Below are 16,598 nucleotides of genomic sequence, written 5' to 3' on the forward strand. Positions count from 1 at the left end.
TGTTTCTTATGTATTTCCACCCCCAAAGCACGAATATGTTATTTGTTGTAGCACTCACAGTTTCAAAAATATGTTTATAAAAAGAAAATCGGTAGATTGCTTAAGAAATGCAACCTATTAAGGCTACCCTCACGACGTGACTGTCAGAAAGCTTTCCTATTATTAATCTTTTATAACATGGCAACAATGTGTGACTTACTGTCTGTCGCTCCTGAACACCACGTTGTTATCAGTCATGAGGAAATGCATTCTTTGTTTGGCTGTGCATTCATGAGTGTGAGTAGTGCGATCTAAATATACCCTGTGCTGTGTTTCATTTTGTTTTAGTGGTGCATTTGTGTCAGTGTCTTTACAATGTCATGGGTATATTAAAATCACCCAAATAACTTTCGCTTCATCTTTGTTGAGTGCACTATTAAATCAAGCAAACAACATGTGACATCAGTGGTTAAGAAATTGTATGATCTTTATTTCGGGTGATCAGGACCGAAAATGGGCACCGCATACTGTCTGTGTGAACTGTTCATCTCGTCTTTATGATTGAGTGAAGATAAAAGGTAAAGTTGCAATGCCTTTTGCTATTCCAATGATATGGTGAGAACCAACCAGTCTCGTAGATAATTTCTATTTCCAAATGGTTAAAACAGCAAGGATGAAGGGCAGGGCTAGAAACATGATAAGTATCCATTCAACTCACTGTTCAATCTGTACCATACACTTCTTCCTTAACTGTCCCTGTTCCTCCCAACACACACTCATTGGAATTTGATGATAATATTTAATTTGTGGGGCACTCAACTGCATGATTATAAGTGCCCATACAAATTTCCAATCTTTCCACAGTCCAGTCATGCCACTTTTCACGAATGATGATGAAATTCTGAAGACAACACAAGCACCCAGTTCCCTTGCAGAGAAAATCCCCAACCTGGCCGGGAATCGAATCTGGGTTCCCGTGATCCAGAGGTAGCAACTCTAGTCACTAGACCACGAGCTGTGGACATCGTTGGAAGTTGAAACCTACGTCAAATCTAGTACAGAGGGGAAGAATGTAAAATTTGATTTCGATTATGAAGAAACAATGCCACATCTCCTGACACAAAATGATCTGAATGATCTTGTTTGGAAGCTGAATCTTTCAAAGGTACAAGTTTAACTTTTGATGATGATGTTTGGTTTATGGGGCGATCAACGGCGTGGTCATCAGCGCCTGTCACATTCCCAATCTGTACACCGTCAAGTCTAGCCACTTTCTTGAATGATGATGGAATGATAAGGACAACAAAAACACCCAGTCCCCAGACAGATAAAATACCCAAGCCGGCCAGGAGTCGTACCTGGGACCCTGTGATCTAGAGGTAGCAATGCTAGTCACTAGACCACTAGCTGTGGACCTAACTTTTGGGTTCACATTTGAAACAGTGGAATTTACTATACAAAGATGCTAGGGTGTGTTTCTTTCAATATCGTCAGGTTGCCTTAGCACCATTCTTTGACAAGGAAGACTCATTCCATAACTGCAATGATATGAATGGTCTGTTTAATGCTATGGAAATGAAACATATATCAGCAGAATGGTGACTATTTGTTGATGGCTCCAAAACTACCCTCAAAGCAGTACTCCTTCACAATATCAATATGTATCATCCTGTTCCCACAGCTTATGTCATTATTTTGCAGGAAACATACAGCAGTACGGAACTTTTGTTAAGTAAGATTCAATATAACAGTCACAAGTGGCAAAAATCTGTGCTGTCTTCAAAGTAATTGGGATACTTACACCAGAAGTTCCCTTCACTGAGTGAAGCCAAGGTGAAAGCAGGTGTGTTTGCTGCCCTCAAATTAGACAGCTTATTCATGATCCTGATTTTGTCATAGATGTGAGCCCTCCTGAACCGGACTTTCAAAAACTGTGTTCCAATTTCTTTGGAAACAAGAGAGCAGACAGCAGTGATGTGTTAGGCAACAAACTACTAGAGTCTTACCGTAATCTCGGTTATAAAATGTCATTAAAACTGCGCATTCTTCGCTAAAACATGGATTCTTTTCCTGTTGGTGTTCTTGGACAAGTCTCTGATGAACATGGAGAAAGATTTTATCAGACCATATCTATAATGGAGAAAGGCCATCAGGAGCAATGTGCAAGAAGTATCATAGCTGACTTCTCTTGGACACTACTGTACGATAGTAGCACCACACACAATGGGGGCAGAAAATGCTCAAAAATAATTTAGGTATGTATGTAAACCTATTTTATTAGCATTTCATGTTCTTTGTGTTGATAAATTAGCATCTACAAATGAAATCATATTGCTTAAGCAACACAAAACCAAATACAATTAGATAATAACTATACAACTTACACAAAAACTGCGGGTGTTGTGTAAAAACCAAGGCCAGATTCGTGTCCAGCAGGTCAATATACATAAGGATAACCTATTTTGGTGCTCAAAAATTTTACACAGTTTGGTCTGGGAAAATGAAGTATATGATGCATTTGTAGTAAACATCCCTTTTGTGTCTGAAAGACTGTGAGGAGAAATCACTTGTTACAATTATTTAAGAGGAGGAATGAAATTTTTATTCATAGTTGTGACATGGGTTGTCAACTCCATCATGTGTCACATCAGTTATGACAAATGAAAACTGATCACAAATAAACCAAAAACTATGCAACACACTGAACCTAGCAAAGCCACAACAGTGATAGCACCAAATGTAACACAATAAAAGTATGGGTGGTATCCAATACTACAGTTAATCACATAGTAGAAAGCAATCTATCCTATGATCATAGCACAAATTGTATGGCCAGCTTGAACTATACTGTATATAATGTTGATGTAAACTTATGCAAGGAGAATTCTGTTTATAGTCCCTGTGACAAATGTTTGAAAGTTGCAAGACTAATCCGAGCAGGACGCAATGATGTGATTACACTGCTTCCTGTCGTTTTGTTAATATTTTAAGTACAGAAACAACTATAAGATCTGTATCTTCATTATGTATGATGCTCAGTAGATGCACCATTTTCATCAGTACTACAATGCTGCAAATGTATGGACCCAAAATCAGTGTCAGACTAAGCCACGGTGCGAGTATCATGCTAGAGAGGATACTAAAGACCGCTGCTGTTACATGGCAACCACACTGTACATACACTGTTGAAGTAACTCGTGCAGCTACTGACAAAGCATGTTCAAAACGGAAACTATTAATGACCTCATGAAACATTACAAATTCTAACGAAGCAAATGCAAATTTGGAAATTTGTGGTAAGGTCTTATGGGACCAAACTGCTGAGGTCATCGGTCCCTAAGCTTACGCACTACTTAATCCAACTTCAGCTAACTTACTCTACGCACAACACATACACCCATGCCCGAGGGAGGACTCAAACCTCCGACGGGGGGAGCCACGTGGCCTGTGACGAGGCGCTCTGGACCGCGCGGCTACCCCGCGTGGCAAAGCAATTGCAGCTTGTGGCAAATCAATGAATGCGACTCCTGCTGCTTCTACGGAAATACCACAGTACATACATAAAATTGCACAATACTGGACCATTAGCGACACCAGTTTGTGTTAACACAGAACAGAAAGCCAGTCACTACTGCAGCAAAATTACATGCTTTCCTTCTTAACAGATACTAGGAAACCAGTTATTTAGGAATACAGGAGATGACTCACTGAAAGGCAGAAGCACTGCATCGTTGAATAGGTACACAAATGGAAGGTTCAGAGCTTTGATAGCTTTCGGAATGAACTTCCTTTTTCAAGCTTGTAGGAAAAACTTACACACACACACACACACACACACACACACACACACACACCTGTCTCCCTATATTGTGTTCAGTCAACTGCCAACTCTTTTCTTCCCATGGTGAGTGAACTGGGGTGGTGGTGCAGGGTGGGGTGGGGTGAGGGATGTAGAGAGGCATGGAGGGAGTTTGTTGTGCTCTGCTGGATGTTGTGCACTGGGTGGTCCACCTTGTTTTTGGCAACAGTTAGGCAGTGGCCATTCATTCTAGCTGACAGCCAGGATGTTGACATACCAATATAAAACACTGTGCAATGATTGCAGCAACACTGGTAAATAACATTGCTGCTTTCACAGGTGACCCAGCCCCTGATAGGTAAGAAACTCCTGTGACAGGACTGGAGTATGTGGTGCTGGATGGGTCAGCCACCTGTGAAAACAGCCATATTATTTACCAGCTCTGCTGCAACCACTGTACAGCATTTTACATTGGTATGACAACCAACCATCTGTCAACTAGAACGAATGGCCATCATCAAACTGTTGCCAAAAACAAGGTGGACCACCCAGTGGCACAACATGCAGCACAGCACAACATGTGAGATTTCAATGTCTGTTTCACAACCCTTGCCATCTGGATCCTCCCCACCACCACTACCACCATCACCACCAGCTTTTCTGAGCTGCACAAATGAGAGCTATTCTTACAGAACATCCATCTCTCCCGTAACCTCCCTGGCTTAAACGTAATTCCCCCCTCCCAATATAATGAGTATGTTACACCACCCTCCGTCCCAGCACCCCCACCCAAATCGTGTCAGTTAGTTTCGTGCTGTTATCTTGTGCCCTAGCCTGTGAAATTGAGTACCAGGTGTCTGCCACCTGTGTCATCTATCTGCATCCCTAGGTAGCCCACAGACGGCTCCCCCCTCTTCCATAAGCTACTTGACTCCCCCCCCTCCCCGACTCCCTCCCTGCCTCACTCCATCCCTCAGCCCACCCTACCCTGCACAGCCCCACATCACCCCAGTACACTCACCGTGGGACAGGAAAGAGCTGGCAGTCGACTGAGCACGATGTAGGCAGACAGTTGTGTGTGTGTGTGTGTGTGTGTGTGTGTGTGTGTGTGTGTGTGTGTCTCGCATGTTTTTTCCTACAAACCTGAAAAAGGAAGTTCATTCTGAAAGCTCGCAAAGCTCTGTACCTTTTGTTTGTATACCTACTAACGATGCAGCACTTCTGCCTTTCAGTGAGTCGTCTCCTTTATTCCTAAATAATTTGTAATTCTCAACCAGAACTTTCTGTACATTATGAAACTAGGAAACCATTATTTAAAGTGTGGCAACAACAATATAACATGAGTGAGGAATTAGAACATAATTAGAATACAAACAAAATACTTGACATTGAAGTCTCATACCTTAAGCGATTCTAAGCTTTCATCCAACAGAAATGTTGTGTCATTCATCAACATGTTAACAAATTTTACAAACTGTTTTCCAGATCTGAAACAGTTATGTTCTTTATTAGAAAAATTTTAAGTGCACTATGTTACATAATTAAATGAATTCAGTAAATGACAACAGCAAAAGATGAAAATGCCACAAACCTTGACTCATTAATAATTGCCTGGCGATGTAAAGGGTTATCCCACATTCCCTTTAAGATTACACTTATATGATAGCGTATTGTGAATTTGTCATAAAATTCTGAACTGGAACCAGTAGTTTCAACATCTGAAATACACAAAAATAAATCAGGACAAATATCCAGCACACAGGAAATATGATTTTCCTTTGCAATGGGAAAACTAAAAGTTGAATAACATACACGAATACACAAATTAACAGAAAACAGTTTCAATGTAGCATATGAAAATTATCATCACAAACTGACTACAGATGATTACATTCCCCTACATCGAGTGGCACACAGAATAATTCTATGAGTCTGGAATCATTACTTACAGCTTACTCACAGGATAACTTCAAATTGAACGAGCAATAACATTATTTTTATGAATCTGAAGTAGTGATTGTTAAGTTAACCACTATATTTTTTCACCACATAAGACACAATAAAGCAAAAACCCTTCAGTGACCAGTGGGAACTATAGTTCCCACTTATTTGTTTTCACTGTAAGTTCAGTGGTAAACCATGTTCCCACTTCTAACTTGTGCTACCATCTCTGTTGGAGTGTGCTAACTATGTGTAGATTGTCAACGGTTAGGCAAAAGCTGTTGTATTGCTACCTTGTGAGTCAATCAATGCAGAAGCACAGTTCCCGCGTGAAAATGAGCCACTGTTTCGACCACCACAGCGTTTTTTGCATAGTGTGCTTTCCTTTTGCGTGTGTAGTGACTTGTGTTGTATTTATCTACTTTTATATTTATGAGGGAGATGGTATTCGTGTATATTTGTTGGATTTGACTGAAAATTACATAAATATTGCAAGATAAGTTAGTGGAAGCAGAAGTGAAGTATTCTGCCCATTGGCTGTGGCAGAGTATAATAAAATAATGGGAGGAGTAGATAGATTTGATCAGCTGTGTGATCGGTATGCTGTAGGCAGTTGTTCATGGAAGTGGTGGCACAAACTGTTCTTGTGCAATTGGCAGTTGTCAATTCCTATGTTATGTGGAAGCTACAGATGACAGAAGCAGCTAACATTTAGATTGCACTTGGCAAGGCAGCTTATCTCTGGCTTCTCAAGTCATAAGAGAAGAGGAAGGCCTGTTCATTTCTAAACACCAAAAAGAGGTGTGTCTGGAGTACCAGATGAAGTTTGTCTGGAGAAAGTTGGAACTCATTTCCCTACAAAAGGTACAACAAACAGAAGATGCCGCCAATGTAGCACCAAGAACAAAGGAAAGAGAACAAAAATAATGTGTAGCAACTCGTGTACCTTTGTGTGTAGCACCATGCTTCTGTAAGTTCCATAGTACATCACCTTAGTGAACTCAAAGGACAGTATGAACTAATAAAAATATAAATGTAATGTTAACATGTTTTTGTACTAAAAAATAAAGGAAATACATTTTGTTAAATTAGCAAGTGAAGTTACTCAAGAGTTCGGTGGGAACAATAGTTCCCACTAATTTTTTTATACTCGTAGGATAAACTCTCACTTTCAAGATTTAAAGTATAATTTTATGAACGGTTTCTTAGCCCAATAAAGTGTTCATAAAAAGTCTACAAGTTCCGGAAATAATTTGGTCACTAAAGGGTTAACACAAAGCTACACATTTATTTTTGTGTTTAAATAATTAATCATAAGTTTTTCAACATGCAAAGTAGCCATCATAAAATAAAATTATTTTGATTAAAGGTCCTTCTCTTAGATTAAAATTTCTAACTTGTGTCCCTCGGTTCCATCTCATCACTGCACAACTTTCGTGGTGCCTCTGACCATGTTCACTTCTTGTCACATATGATGATATCTAACCCAACAGTTCGTTAAGTAAACACTAAGTGTGGAATGTCACACGAATGCAATAAGTTATCAATTGTCCCTCACAATTCAAAAAATAACAACATGTGCTTACGGTGAAATGTATATTTACATTAGTTTTCTGTGAATTTTCGCATAAATGTGGCATGTTTATAATGACTTTTAAAAAGTTAAGGAATTCATTGTGCCTATCGCCTGTTAATATACTAAGCGTGTTATTAGGTTTGTCCTGATGAAATGCTATTTCAGGTCCTTCACATAGGTCAAGTTTCCTTCCCTTCTTCTGTATTTAGTGTTCACTGGACAAACCAACATGTGGCTGCAGTTGGAAGCAGTGGTGATTGAGAAGATGGCACTCTGATGTCAAATGGTAGTGTGATAGTATTGAAATAAATGGGAAATTTTAGAGTAAGATGAGGTCTTTTGTCTAAATGATTTTATTTTATGACTGACGCATTTCATGTTAGAGAAATGACGAGAGTGATTCCTGAAGTGCATAGATGTGTCAACATTTGTTTATTGTGTAATACAAAAAATCTGCTCACTAAGCGGTGGCAGACGAACACATACATACAAAACGATTTAACTTCTATAAGCTTTTGGACGGGATGAGAAAGAAAGGAGTTTTTCCTTCTCATCCCGTCTGATAACTCTCCCCTGACCCAGCATTCTGGGTGAGTTTTCTGAACTATACCCCTTTCCCTAAATCTCTTCAGTCCTTTTCCTTCACCCCTCCTCCTTCTCCTTCAACTCTTCTGTCAGGAGGAGGAGCCACTGGCTCCAAAAGCTTGTAGAAGTTAAATCCTTTTGTGTGTGTGTGTTCCCGTGCCACCGCTTGGTTAGTAAATTTTTTATCTACCCATTTACATTATATTATCAATAATTGAAACTTCCTGGCAGATTAAAACTGTGTGCCCGACCGAGACTCGAACTCGGGACCTTTGCCTTTCGCGGGCAAGTGCTCTACCATCTGAGCTACCGAAGCACGACTCACGCCCGGTCCTCACAGCTTTACTTCTGCCAGTATCTCGTCTCCTACCTTCCAAACTTTACAGAAGAAGTTCGCAGAAGAGCTTCTGTAAAGTTTGGAAGGTAGGAGACGAGATACTGGCAGAAGTAAAGCTGTGAGGACCGGGCGTGAGTCGTGCTTCGGTAGCTCAGATGGTAGAGCACTTGCCCGCGAAAGGCAAAGGTCCTGAGTTCGAGTCTCGGTCGGGCACACAGTTTTAATCTGCCAGGAAGTTTCATATCAGCGCACACTCCGCTGCAGAGTGAAAATCTCATTCTGGTTATCAATAATTGATTGTTTTTGTTGTTATACTTTGTTCACTGTGTGTTATAAGCTGAGTACATACAATGAGTGAAACACACCTTCAGCTAAGAGAAGAGGATACAGTAGATTTTTCAACAATTATTTGTGCATAAGTCTTGGTCTTGGTCATTTTACTCACTGCAAGTTTTTAACACGACAATCATTGTTAATATCAGAGCTTAAGTTGAAAAAGACAGAAATTTATTGGGTGGTGTTGTAAAATGTAGCATTATTGTTGAATCAATAATTCTGTCTGATGAAATACGTTCTTTGTCAGCTTCAACTCCTCACTGAGGTGATACATGCTGAGTTTACAGAGAGAGAGAGAGAGAGAGAGAGAGAGAGAGAGAGGGTGGGGGGGCTAAAGTAAAAATGTCTTATGTGAAACATAAGAGTTAAAACCAGGGTGTATCTTGAATAACTGTACAAGTACAGTACTTGGTAGCTTGCTGCTATAAACACTGTATGCTGCCAAGAAGGAATGGGGTGACAGTGACAGCAAACTGTCCAGATTGCATCTTGAGGCCTTCTAAACCTCCTTCAGCAATGGTGTATTCTGACTGAATCCTCTTTGTTCATTCAAAACATTACCAGTATTGCATTTACTGCCACAGTTTCCTCCAGAATATTTAAAAGCAATCCTCCTGACGATATGCTGGGAACTGAAAAATTCAGATTTTGTGATAAATGCAAATACAGATGCTAATTCTGCCTCAGAAAACAAAAACATGAAATTACCCAATAGACGCTGTTTCATAGTAAATTGTGCCCAGATGAAATATTTTATCAGAAATAAAGCTATTTCAAAATATGTTCTGCATATAAATACTGAAAATATAACAAATGTTCAGTTACTTGTACTGCACATCACCTGACGAAGCCCAATTTGGAAAGTGTGATGGCAGGAGGATACAAGATGAGTTAGACAAAATTTCTAGTTGATGTGATGAATGGCAGCTAGCCCTAAATGTGGAAAAATGTTTTTAAACTAAAAAGTGCACAAATGTAATGATGTGTCAGTACACTCGATGCTCTGGTGACATGCCATCTGCGAGTGGTTGACCGATCTGTACAAGACACACATCCTGTAATGCAACGTAGTACTCAACTGTGGGACCTAGCATCTTAGAACAAAGAAACACCCATGTTTTTTTGTTAGCTCAAGTACAAAAGTTAGTATAAGGCAGAAATTTTTAACATGGCGGTTTTAGGTGGTGGGTGTTTCAAATTGTGGTTGCGTCAAATATCTACATCTACATCAATGCTCTGCAAGTGACCATTAGGTGTGTGGCGGAGGGTACCCTGTACCAGTACTTGTCACGTCCCCTCCTGTTCCATTAGCAAATAGTGAGAGGGAAAAATAACTGACTGTCTGCCTCCGTATGAGCCCTAATTTCTCGTATCTTATCTTCGTGGTCCTTATGCACAATGTACGTTAGAAGCAGTAGAATCATTCGGCAGTCAGCTTGAAATGCCGGTTTGCTAAATTTTCTTGATAGTGTTCCCCGAAAAGAATGCTGCCTTCCCTCCAGGGATTCTCATTTGAGTTCCTCAAGCATCTCCATAACACTTACGTTTTGTCGATCCTAGCAGTAACAAATCTAGCAGCCCTCCTCTGAGTTGCTTAGATGTCTTCCTTCCTGGTACAGATCCCAAACACTTGAGCAGTACTCAGTGTCCAATATGCGGTCTCCTTTACAGGTGAACCACTCTTTCCTAAAATTCTCACAACAAACCGAAGTAAACCATTTGCCTACCCTACCACAGTTTTCATATGCTCGTTCCACCTCACTCTGTTTGCAACATTACCCCCAGATATTTAAATGACTTGACTGTGTCAAGCTGGACACTAGTAATACTACATCTGAACATTACAGGTTTGTTCTTCCTACTTATCTGCATTAACTTACATTTTTCCACATTTAGGGCTAGCTGCCATTCATCACATCAACTAGAAATTTTGTCTAACTCATCTTGTATCCTCCTACCATCACACAATCATGACACCTTACCATGCACCACTGCATAATTAGCAAATAACTGCAGATTGCTGCCAACCCTGTCCACCAAATCATTTATGTATATAGAGAACAACAGCGGTCCTATCGCACCTGGGGCACTCCTGACAATACCCTTCACTTTGTTGAACACTCGCCGTCAAGAACAACATACTTTGTTCTATTACTTAAGAAGTCTTCGAGCCACTCACATATCTGAGAACTTATTCCAAATGCTCGTACCTTCGTTAACAGCCTGCAATGGGCCACCGTGTCAAATGCTTTCCAGACATTTATAAATATGGAATCTGCCTGTTGCCCTTCACCTGTAGTTCTCATTATATTGTGTAAGAAAAGTGCAAGCTGAGTTTTGCACCAGACCTGGTGATTTATTTGTTTTTAAATCTTTAATTTGCTTCTCTACATCAGGTATGCTTATTTCTATGTTGTCCATTTGAGAGAGGGTCCAGTGGTCTAATGATGGCATGTTTGTACCATTCTCCTGCATGAACGATTTCTCGAATGTGAAATTTAAAACTTTGTCTTTTGTTTTGCTGTCTTCAATTGCCATGCCAGACTGGTCAACAAGGGACTAAATGGAAGCCTTACACCTACTTAGCGATTCTGCATACGACCAGAATTTTCTTGGGTTCTCTGCCGGGTATTTTGCTAAGGTGTGATGATGACAGTTGTATGCTTCACGCATAGATCTTTTCACAGACATACGAATCTCTACTAACCTTTGCTTGTTGTTGTTTGTGCATCCCCTTTTGAACCTAGAGTGCAAGACACTCTGCTTCTTCAGTGTCTTACGAATTTTGTTATTAAACCATGGTGAGTCAATTCTATCCACTATCCATATACTAGGCACGTAACTCTCCAGACGATGCTTTACAATCTGCTTAGACTTTGCCCATAATTCCTCTACATCCATCTTATACGTAGTAAATCATGCCAATTCACTGTCTAAGTAAGATGTTAATAACTGCTTATCTGCTCTATCTATCAGAGACACTCTCCTAGCCTTCTTGACTGATTTATTAACTTTCTTACTCATAGTTTCTATAATGACATCATGATTGCTAATCCCCGTTTCTATACTGATATTGTCGATAAGGCACACCCTATTTGTAGCTATAAGGTGTAAGATATTTCCATTGTTTGTAGGCTGCCAAGCTAGCTGCTCAAGACAATTTTCAGAAAAAGTGTTGAAAAGTATTAGGCATGACACACTGTCTGTACCCCCTGCAAAGAATCCATAGATACCCCAGTCTATACTCGGCAGGTTAAAGTCAACTCCAACTAGTATTGCACGATCTGATTACTTACAGAATATTGACTGTAGATTTTCTTTGAATGACACTAGAACTGGCACAGCGGAATCGGGTGGCTGGTAAAAACATCCAAGAATTAACTTATATCTAAAAATAAAGATGATGTGACTTACCGAACGAAAGCGCTGGCAGGTCGATAGACACACAAACAAACACAAACACACACACAAAATTCAAGCTTTCGCAACAAACTGTTGCCTCATCAGGAAAGAGGGAAGGAGAGGGAAAGATGAAAGGATGTGGGTTTTAGGGGAGAGGGTAAGGAGTCATTCCAATCCCGGGAGCGGAAAGACTTACCTTAGGGGGAAAAAACGACGGGTATACACTCGCACACACACACATATCCATCCACACATATACAGACACAAGCAGACATCTCACAAGCAGACATCTGCTTGTGAGATGTCTGCTTGTGTCTGTATATGTGTGGATGGATATGTGTGTGTGTGCGCAAGTGTATACCCGTCCTTTCAATCAAAAAATTTCCCACTCAGTACTTTTTCTAGCAGTCATTTTCCATGCACATAGGCTTTGTTTTCACTCACATAGCATGGCAAGCTTTTAAAATTGTCTCTCTTAATAATTTACAAACAAAAAATAAATAAATAAATGCAAATTTTGGCAAAAATATATGATACATTTTCCGATTCCTAGTGATACATGACAACTGTTTTATTGCTATTCAATACGACCCATGTAGTACTTAAGTATTGTTAACAGCGCACAAAGGCATTTTTATCATTCCTGATTTGAGTCTCTACTGTAAAACATGTTCCCAAGTTTCTATTAAATTATACAATCAATACATTTAACTCTGTATATCTGAATACATGGTGTAATTAAAGTTATTTATTTGTTTGTGCCTGTCATGCGAACTGTGACCGAGAGCCAGAGGGCAATCATCCTCAAGTGTACTGGGAACTGAGTACGGGAACTGAGTACGTGAACTGCGATGCACCCTTGAGGTCTGTGGCTCATTCGGGTACATGGCAAAGCCCAAGAGTCAACACGGCTCGGTGCAACAGAGAAACAGACAGTGCAGGGTAGATGGGAATGACTAGCTACACATGAGTGGATCTGCTTTCTGAATAGTCAGCAATTCTTTGAGTATTGTGACAGTTTGATATGTTAGGAAGAGAGTGTTCTTGATCATTTGTTAAGAAGAAAAAAAATGCTCATAATGTAAGACAATGGATGTAACACAGTAATATGTAACAAAATTACTAACATAGTACAAGCAACTTTTCACATTGGCTTATATAATTTATCGTTTCCTTTTTTCATTACTTTCAAGGCCTCCACCTTTCCAAGCTCTCTTCTGAAACCCGATCACAAATTTTATAGGTAAGTTTTTATTACACTTTGGTCCACAGTTGGCCTATCACCTAGGAATGTTTCAACCATCTCTCTGTAGATCCTGTTTTTTATATTCTTGTTCATGTACTGGTCCTGCGTCATTTAGCATGAACAAGGTCTTCTGCAGCACAATTTTATAGATTTTTCAATGTGGTCAATGGTTCACTTCTTCACCATACTGAAAAGCAACTAGAACTTGCCATTACATGAAAACCACAGTAAAACTCACGGAATTTCTGAATGTGGCCTTCTTGTTGCTGCAGCCATCCGGATGTGGACGCCCAGCTAATGAGGCTGTTGGCTGTTCCGAGAACTGCTGCTGACTGTCTCAAGGTTGTCTCTCTCTCCTAATGCACAGGCAGAGACTGTAAGTGTTCCAAAATCTGTGGCTCATCCCTAGCACCCACTCATGTGTCACCAGTTAATGCAGCTCTATGCACACAGTTCAGCACAAGACATTGAGGTGATCAGAGTGTAAGCAACGGGCATCATTATCATTATTATTATTATTATTATTATTATTGTTATTATTGTCAGAAATATTTATCAAATACCAAAGGTCCTCCCAACATCCAAGAATCGGAAAAATGTGTGGAAGAGAGAAAAGAGCTTTCGCTGAAGCTGGTGGGAGGAACCTACACTTGTCTGAAGAAACCAGGAGACAGAATGGTGTGACAAAATTTTACACAGGTTGTAAGTAATCAAAAGACATCTGTTAGTATTGCACAGTGTAGTGGCTGTCAAAGTTACGAGGGCATGCTGAAAAGTAATGCCTCCAAATTTTTATGTGAAAACTCTTAAAACTTTTTAACTAAAAAAAATATTATTGACATTCTAGATCCTTATTCTTCATGTCTATATATTTACAGCCCTCTGCCACTAATGGGCTTCACATTGTAACATGGCAGTGAACATAACTATGTTGGTGCATGAGAAACAGTGTGCTTTAATCAAGTTTCGAATTCAAAGAGATCATCCACACATGGATCACCCTCTCCTTCAGCATGACAACGCCACACCATACATGGGTGCCACAACAATCCGGTGCCTTGGCTTCACAATCATCGATCATCCTCTGTACAGTCCCAACTTGACTCCATCTTATTTTCATCTGTTTTCAAAAAATGAACACCTTTGAGGACTTCATTTTGATAGTGATGAAGTGGTGAAAGCAGAATTGAGGTTATGGCTCTATCAAAAAAGTCAAACATTCTACAGTGATGGGGTCAGGAAGTCATTTCTGAAAGTATTTGTGTGGAGTGTAGCCATGTATGGAAGTGAAACATGGACGATAAATAGTTTGGACAAGAAGAGAATAGAAGCTTTCGAAATGTGGTGCTACAGAAGAATGCTGAAGATTAGATGGGTAGATCACATAACTAATGAGGAGGTATTGAATAGGATTGGGGAGAAGAGAAGTTTGTGGCACAACTTGACTAGAAGAAGGGATCGATTGGTAGGACATGTTCTGAGGCATAAAGTGATCACCAATTTAGCATTGGAGGGCAGCGTGGAGGGTAAAAATCATAGAGGGAGACCAAGAGATGAATACACCACGCAGATTCAGAAGGATGTAGGTTGCAGTAGGTACTGGGAGATGAAGAATCTTGCACAGGATAGAGTAGCATGGAGAGCTGCATCAAACCAGTCTCAAGACTGAAGACCACAACAACAACAACAACAACAACAACAACAACACACAGTTTTAATCTGCCAGGAAGTTTCATATCAGCGCACACTCCGCTGCAGAGTGAAAATCTCATTCTGGAAACATCCCCCAGGCTGTGGCTAGGCCATGTCTCCGCAGTATCCCTTCTTTCAGGAGTGCTAGTTCTGCAAGATTCGCAGGAGAGCTTCTGTAAAGTTTGGAAGGTAGGAGACGAGATACTGGCAGAAGTAAAGCTGTGAGTACCGGGCGTGAGTCATGCTTCGGTAGCTCAGATGGTAGAGCACTTGCCCGCGAAAGGCAAAGGTCCCGAGTTCGAGTTTCGGTCGGGCACACAGTTTTAATCTGCTAGGAAGTTTCATATCAGCGCACACTCCGCTGCGGAGTGAAAATCTCATTCTGGAAACAACAACGGTGTCAACAAACTGGTCTCCCATTTGAGGAAATGTGTTTGTCCTCAGGGTGAATGTTGAGAAATAAATATGTAGAAATGAAAGATAAAAATGCAGAATGTTAATAACATTTGCTTTATTTAAAAATCTGTGTTTTTACATAAACAATTTTGAGGCATAACTTTTCAGTATACCCTCATATGGCTTCTGTGATGGCTGTATTAGTACCCTGTTGCAAAACTTTAATACCTTCAAAGCTTGTCCTAATAGTCAGACCAACAATAGTAGCAACTTTCCGATAACAGCAAAATCCATTACCTCGAACAGTGTGCAAAAGATCTAAGCCGTTCAGCAACAATGAGGCTTTCAGGATGTTGCATACATAATGCTAGTAATAGGAGTGCAGTAATCCACTACAAGTGCAAGAGACATACTTCCTGACGCACCTACAATTTCTTGCATGGTACAAAAAATGGCAGATGAATATGATGTGGCTATGGTACCTCAAGGGTTGCAGGACATGGAAGACTGCTTGTGTATGTACAACTGACAGGTCAACAAATGCATACACTAAAAAACGGATTATTTGACTACGCATTCAGTCTCGCAAGAGCTGATGTGGAAATACTGTGTCCTGTTTGTTGCAGAGTTCCCAACTGATATGGAGAAAAGTGATACAGATCTACTAGAGCAAACTGAAACTAATGTGAACACGTCAGGGATATTTACAATGCACGAGTAAAGGGTTGTGTTTGTTACTGATTAGGGCATAACTGTCGAAAGACACTTGGAAAATATTGTCGCCTTCCACGCAACACCCATTACCTTTGCACTGTCCCATGTCACACCCTTGATAACGAATAGTTGCTGCAGTAGCATGAATTGCTGAAGTTAATACACTTATTTGGGAATTGAAATTACCAGATACCTGACAAATTAATTCAGTTTCTCAAAGTATTTCAAGAGACTACCAAGGTTATGAAGTTGACAATGGTTCAATGTTGAGGTTGCTGGGGACATGGGTGTACAAGCACTGAGGACATTGGTGTACACGTTACAGTGACACTATGCTGAGAATGTAGTGGAGAATGAGGTAAATGCTCGTACATGAAGAGAAGCATTTACAAACACATATAATTTAAATTTTTGCTTAAATAGTTTGAGCACCCAGAACTGGGTAATAGATCTTATTTATAGAACATGTTGTGTAGGCAGAGCAAGGAAATAATCTTTGAAAGGTCTTCCAAGATACTTCAAATTTTCGTTATGTTCTTGACACTGTCTCCCGAAGTAATATGAACTTATATTAGGAAATCATGAACGGTATCAA

The 16,598-nt window shown here is 40.1% G+C and overlaps 1 protein-coding gene across 1 annotated transcript in view; it reads right to left on the reverse strand.

Annotated features, from left to right (window-relative positions):
• Positions 1 to 16,598, reverse strand: part of LOC126237011 (ubiquitin conjugation factor E4 B) — a 313,737-nt gene that overhangs the window by 116,397 nt on the left and 180,742 nt on the right. Inside the window, exons 15-16 of the mRNA XM_049946739.1 lie at positions 5,370 to 5,496; positions 5,181 to 5,265 (exon numbers count right to left, since the gene is read on the reverse strand). Coding sequence (XP_049802696.1) covers positions 5,181 to 5,265; positions 5,370 to 5,496 — 212 coding nt within the window. The remainder of the gene's footprint in view (positions 1 to 5,180; positions 5,266 to 5,369; positions 5,497 to 16,598) is intronic.

This window comes from Schistocerca nitens, chromosome 2, assembly GCF_023898315.1.
Source record: "Schistocerca nitens isolate TAMUIC-IGC-003100 chromosome 2, iqSchNite1.1, whole genome shotgun sequence".
Lineage (NCBI taxonomy): Eukaryota > Metazoa > Arthropoda > Insecta > Orthoptera > Acrididae > Schistocerca > Schistocerca nitens.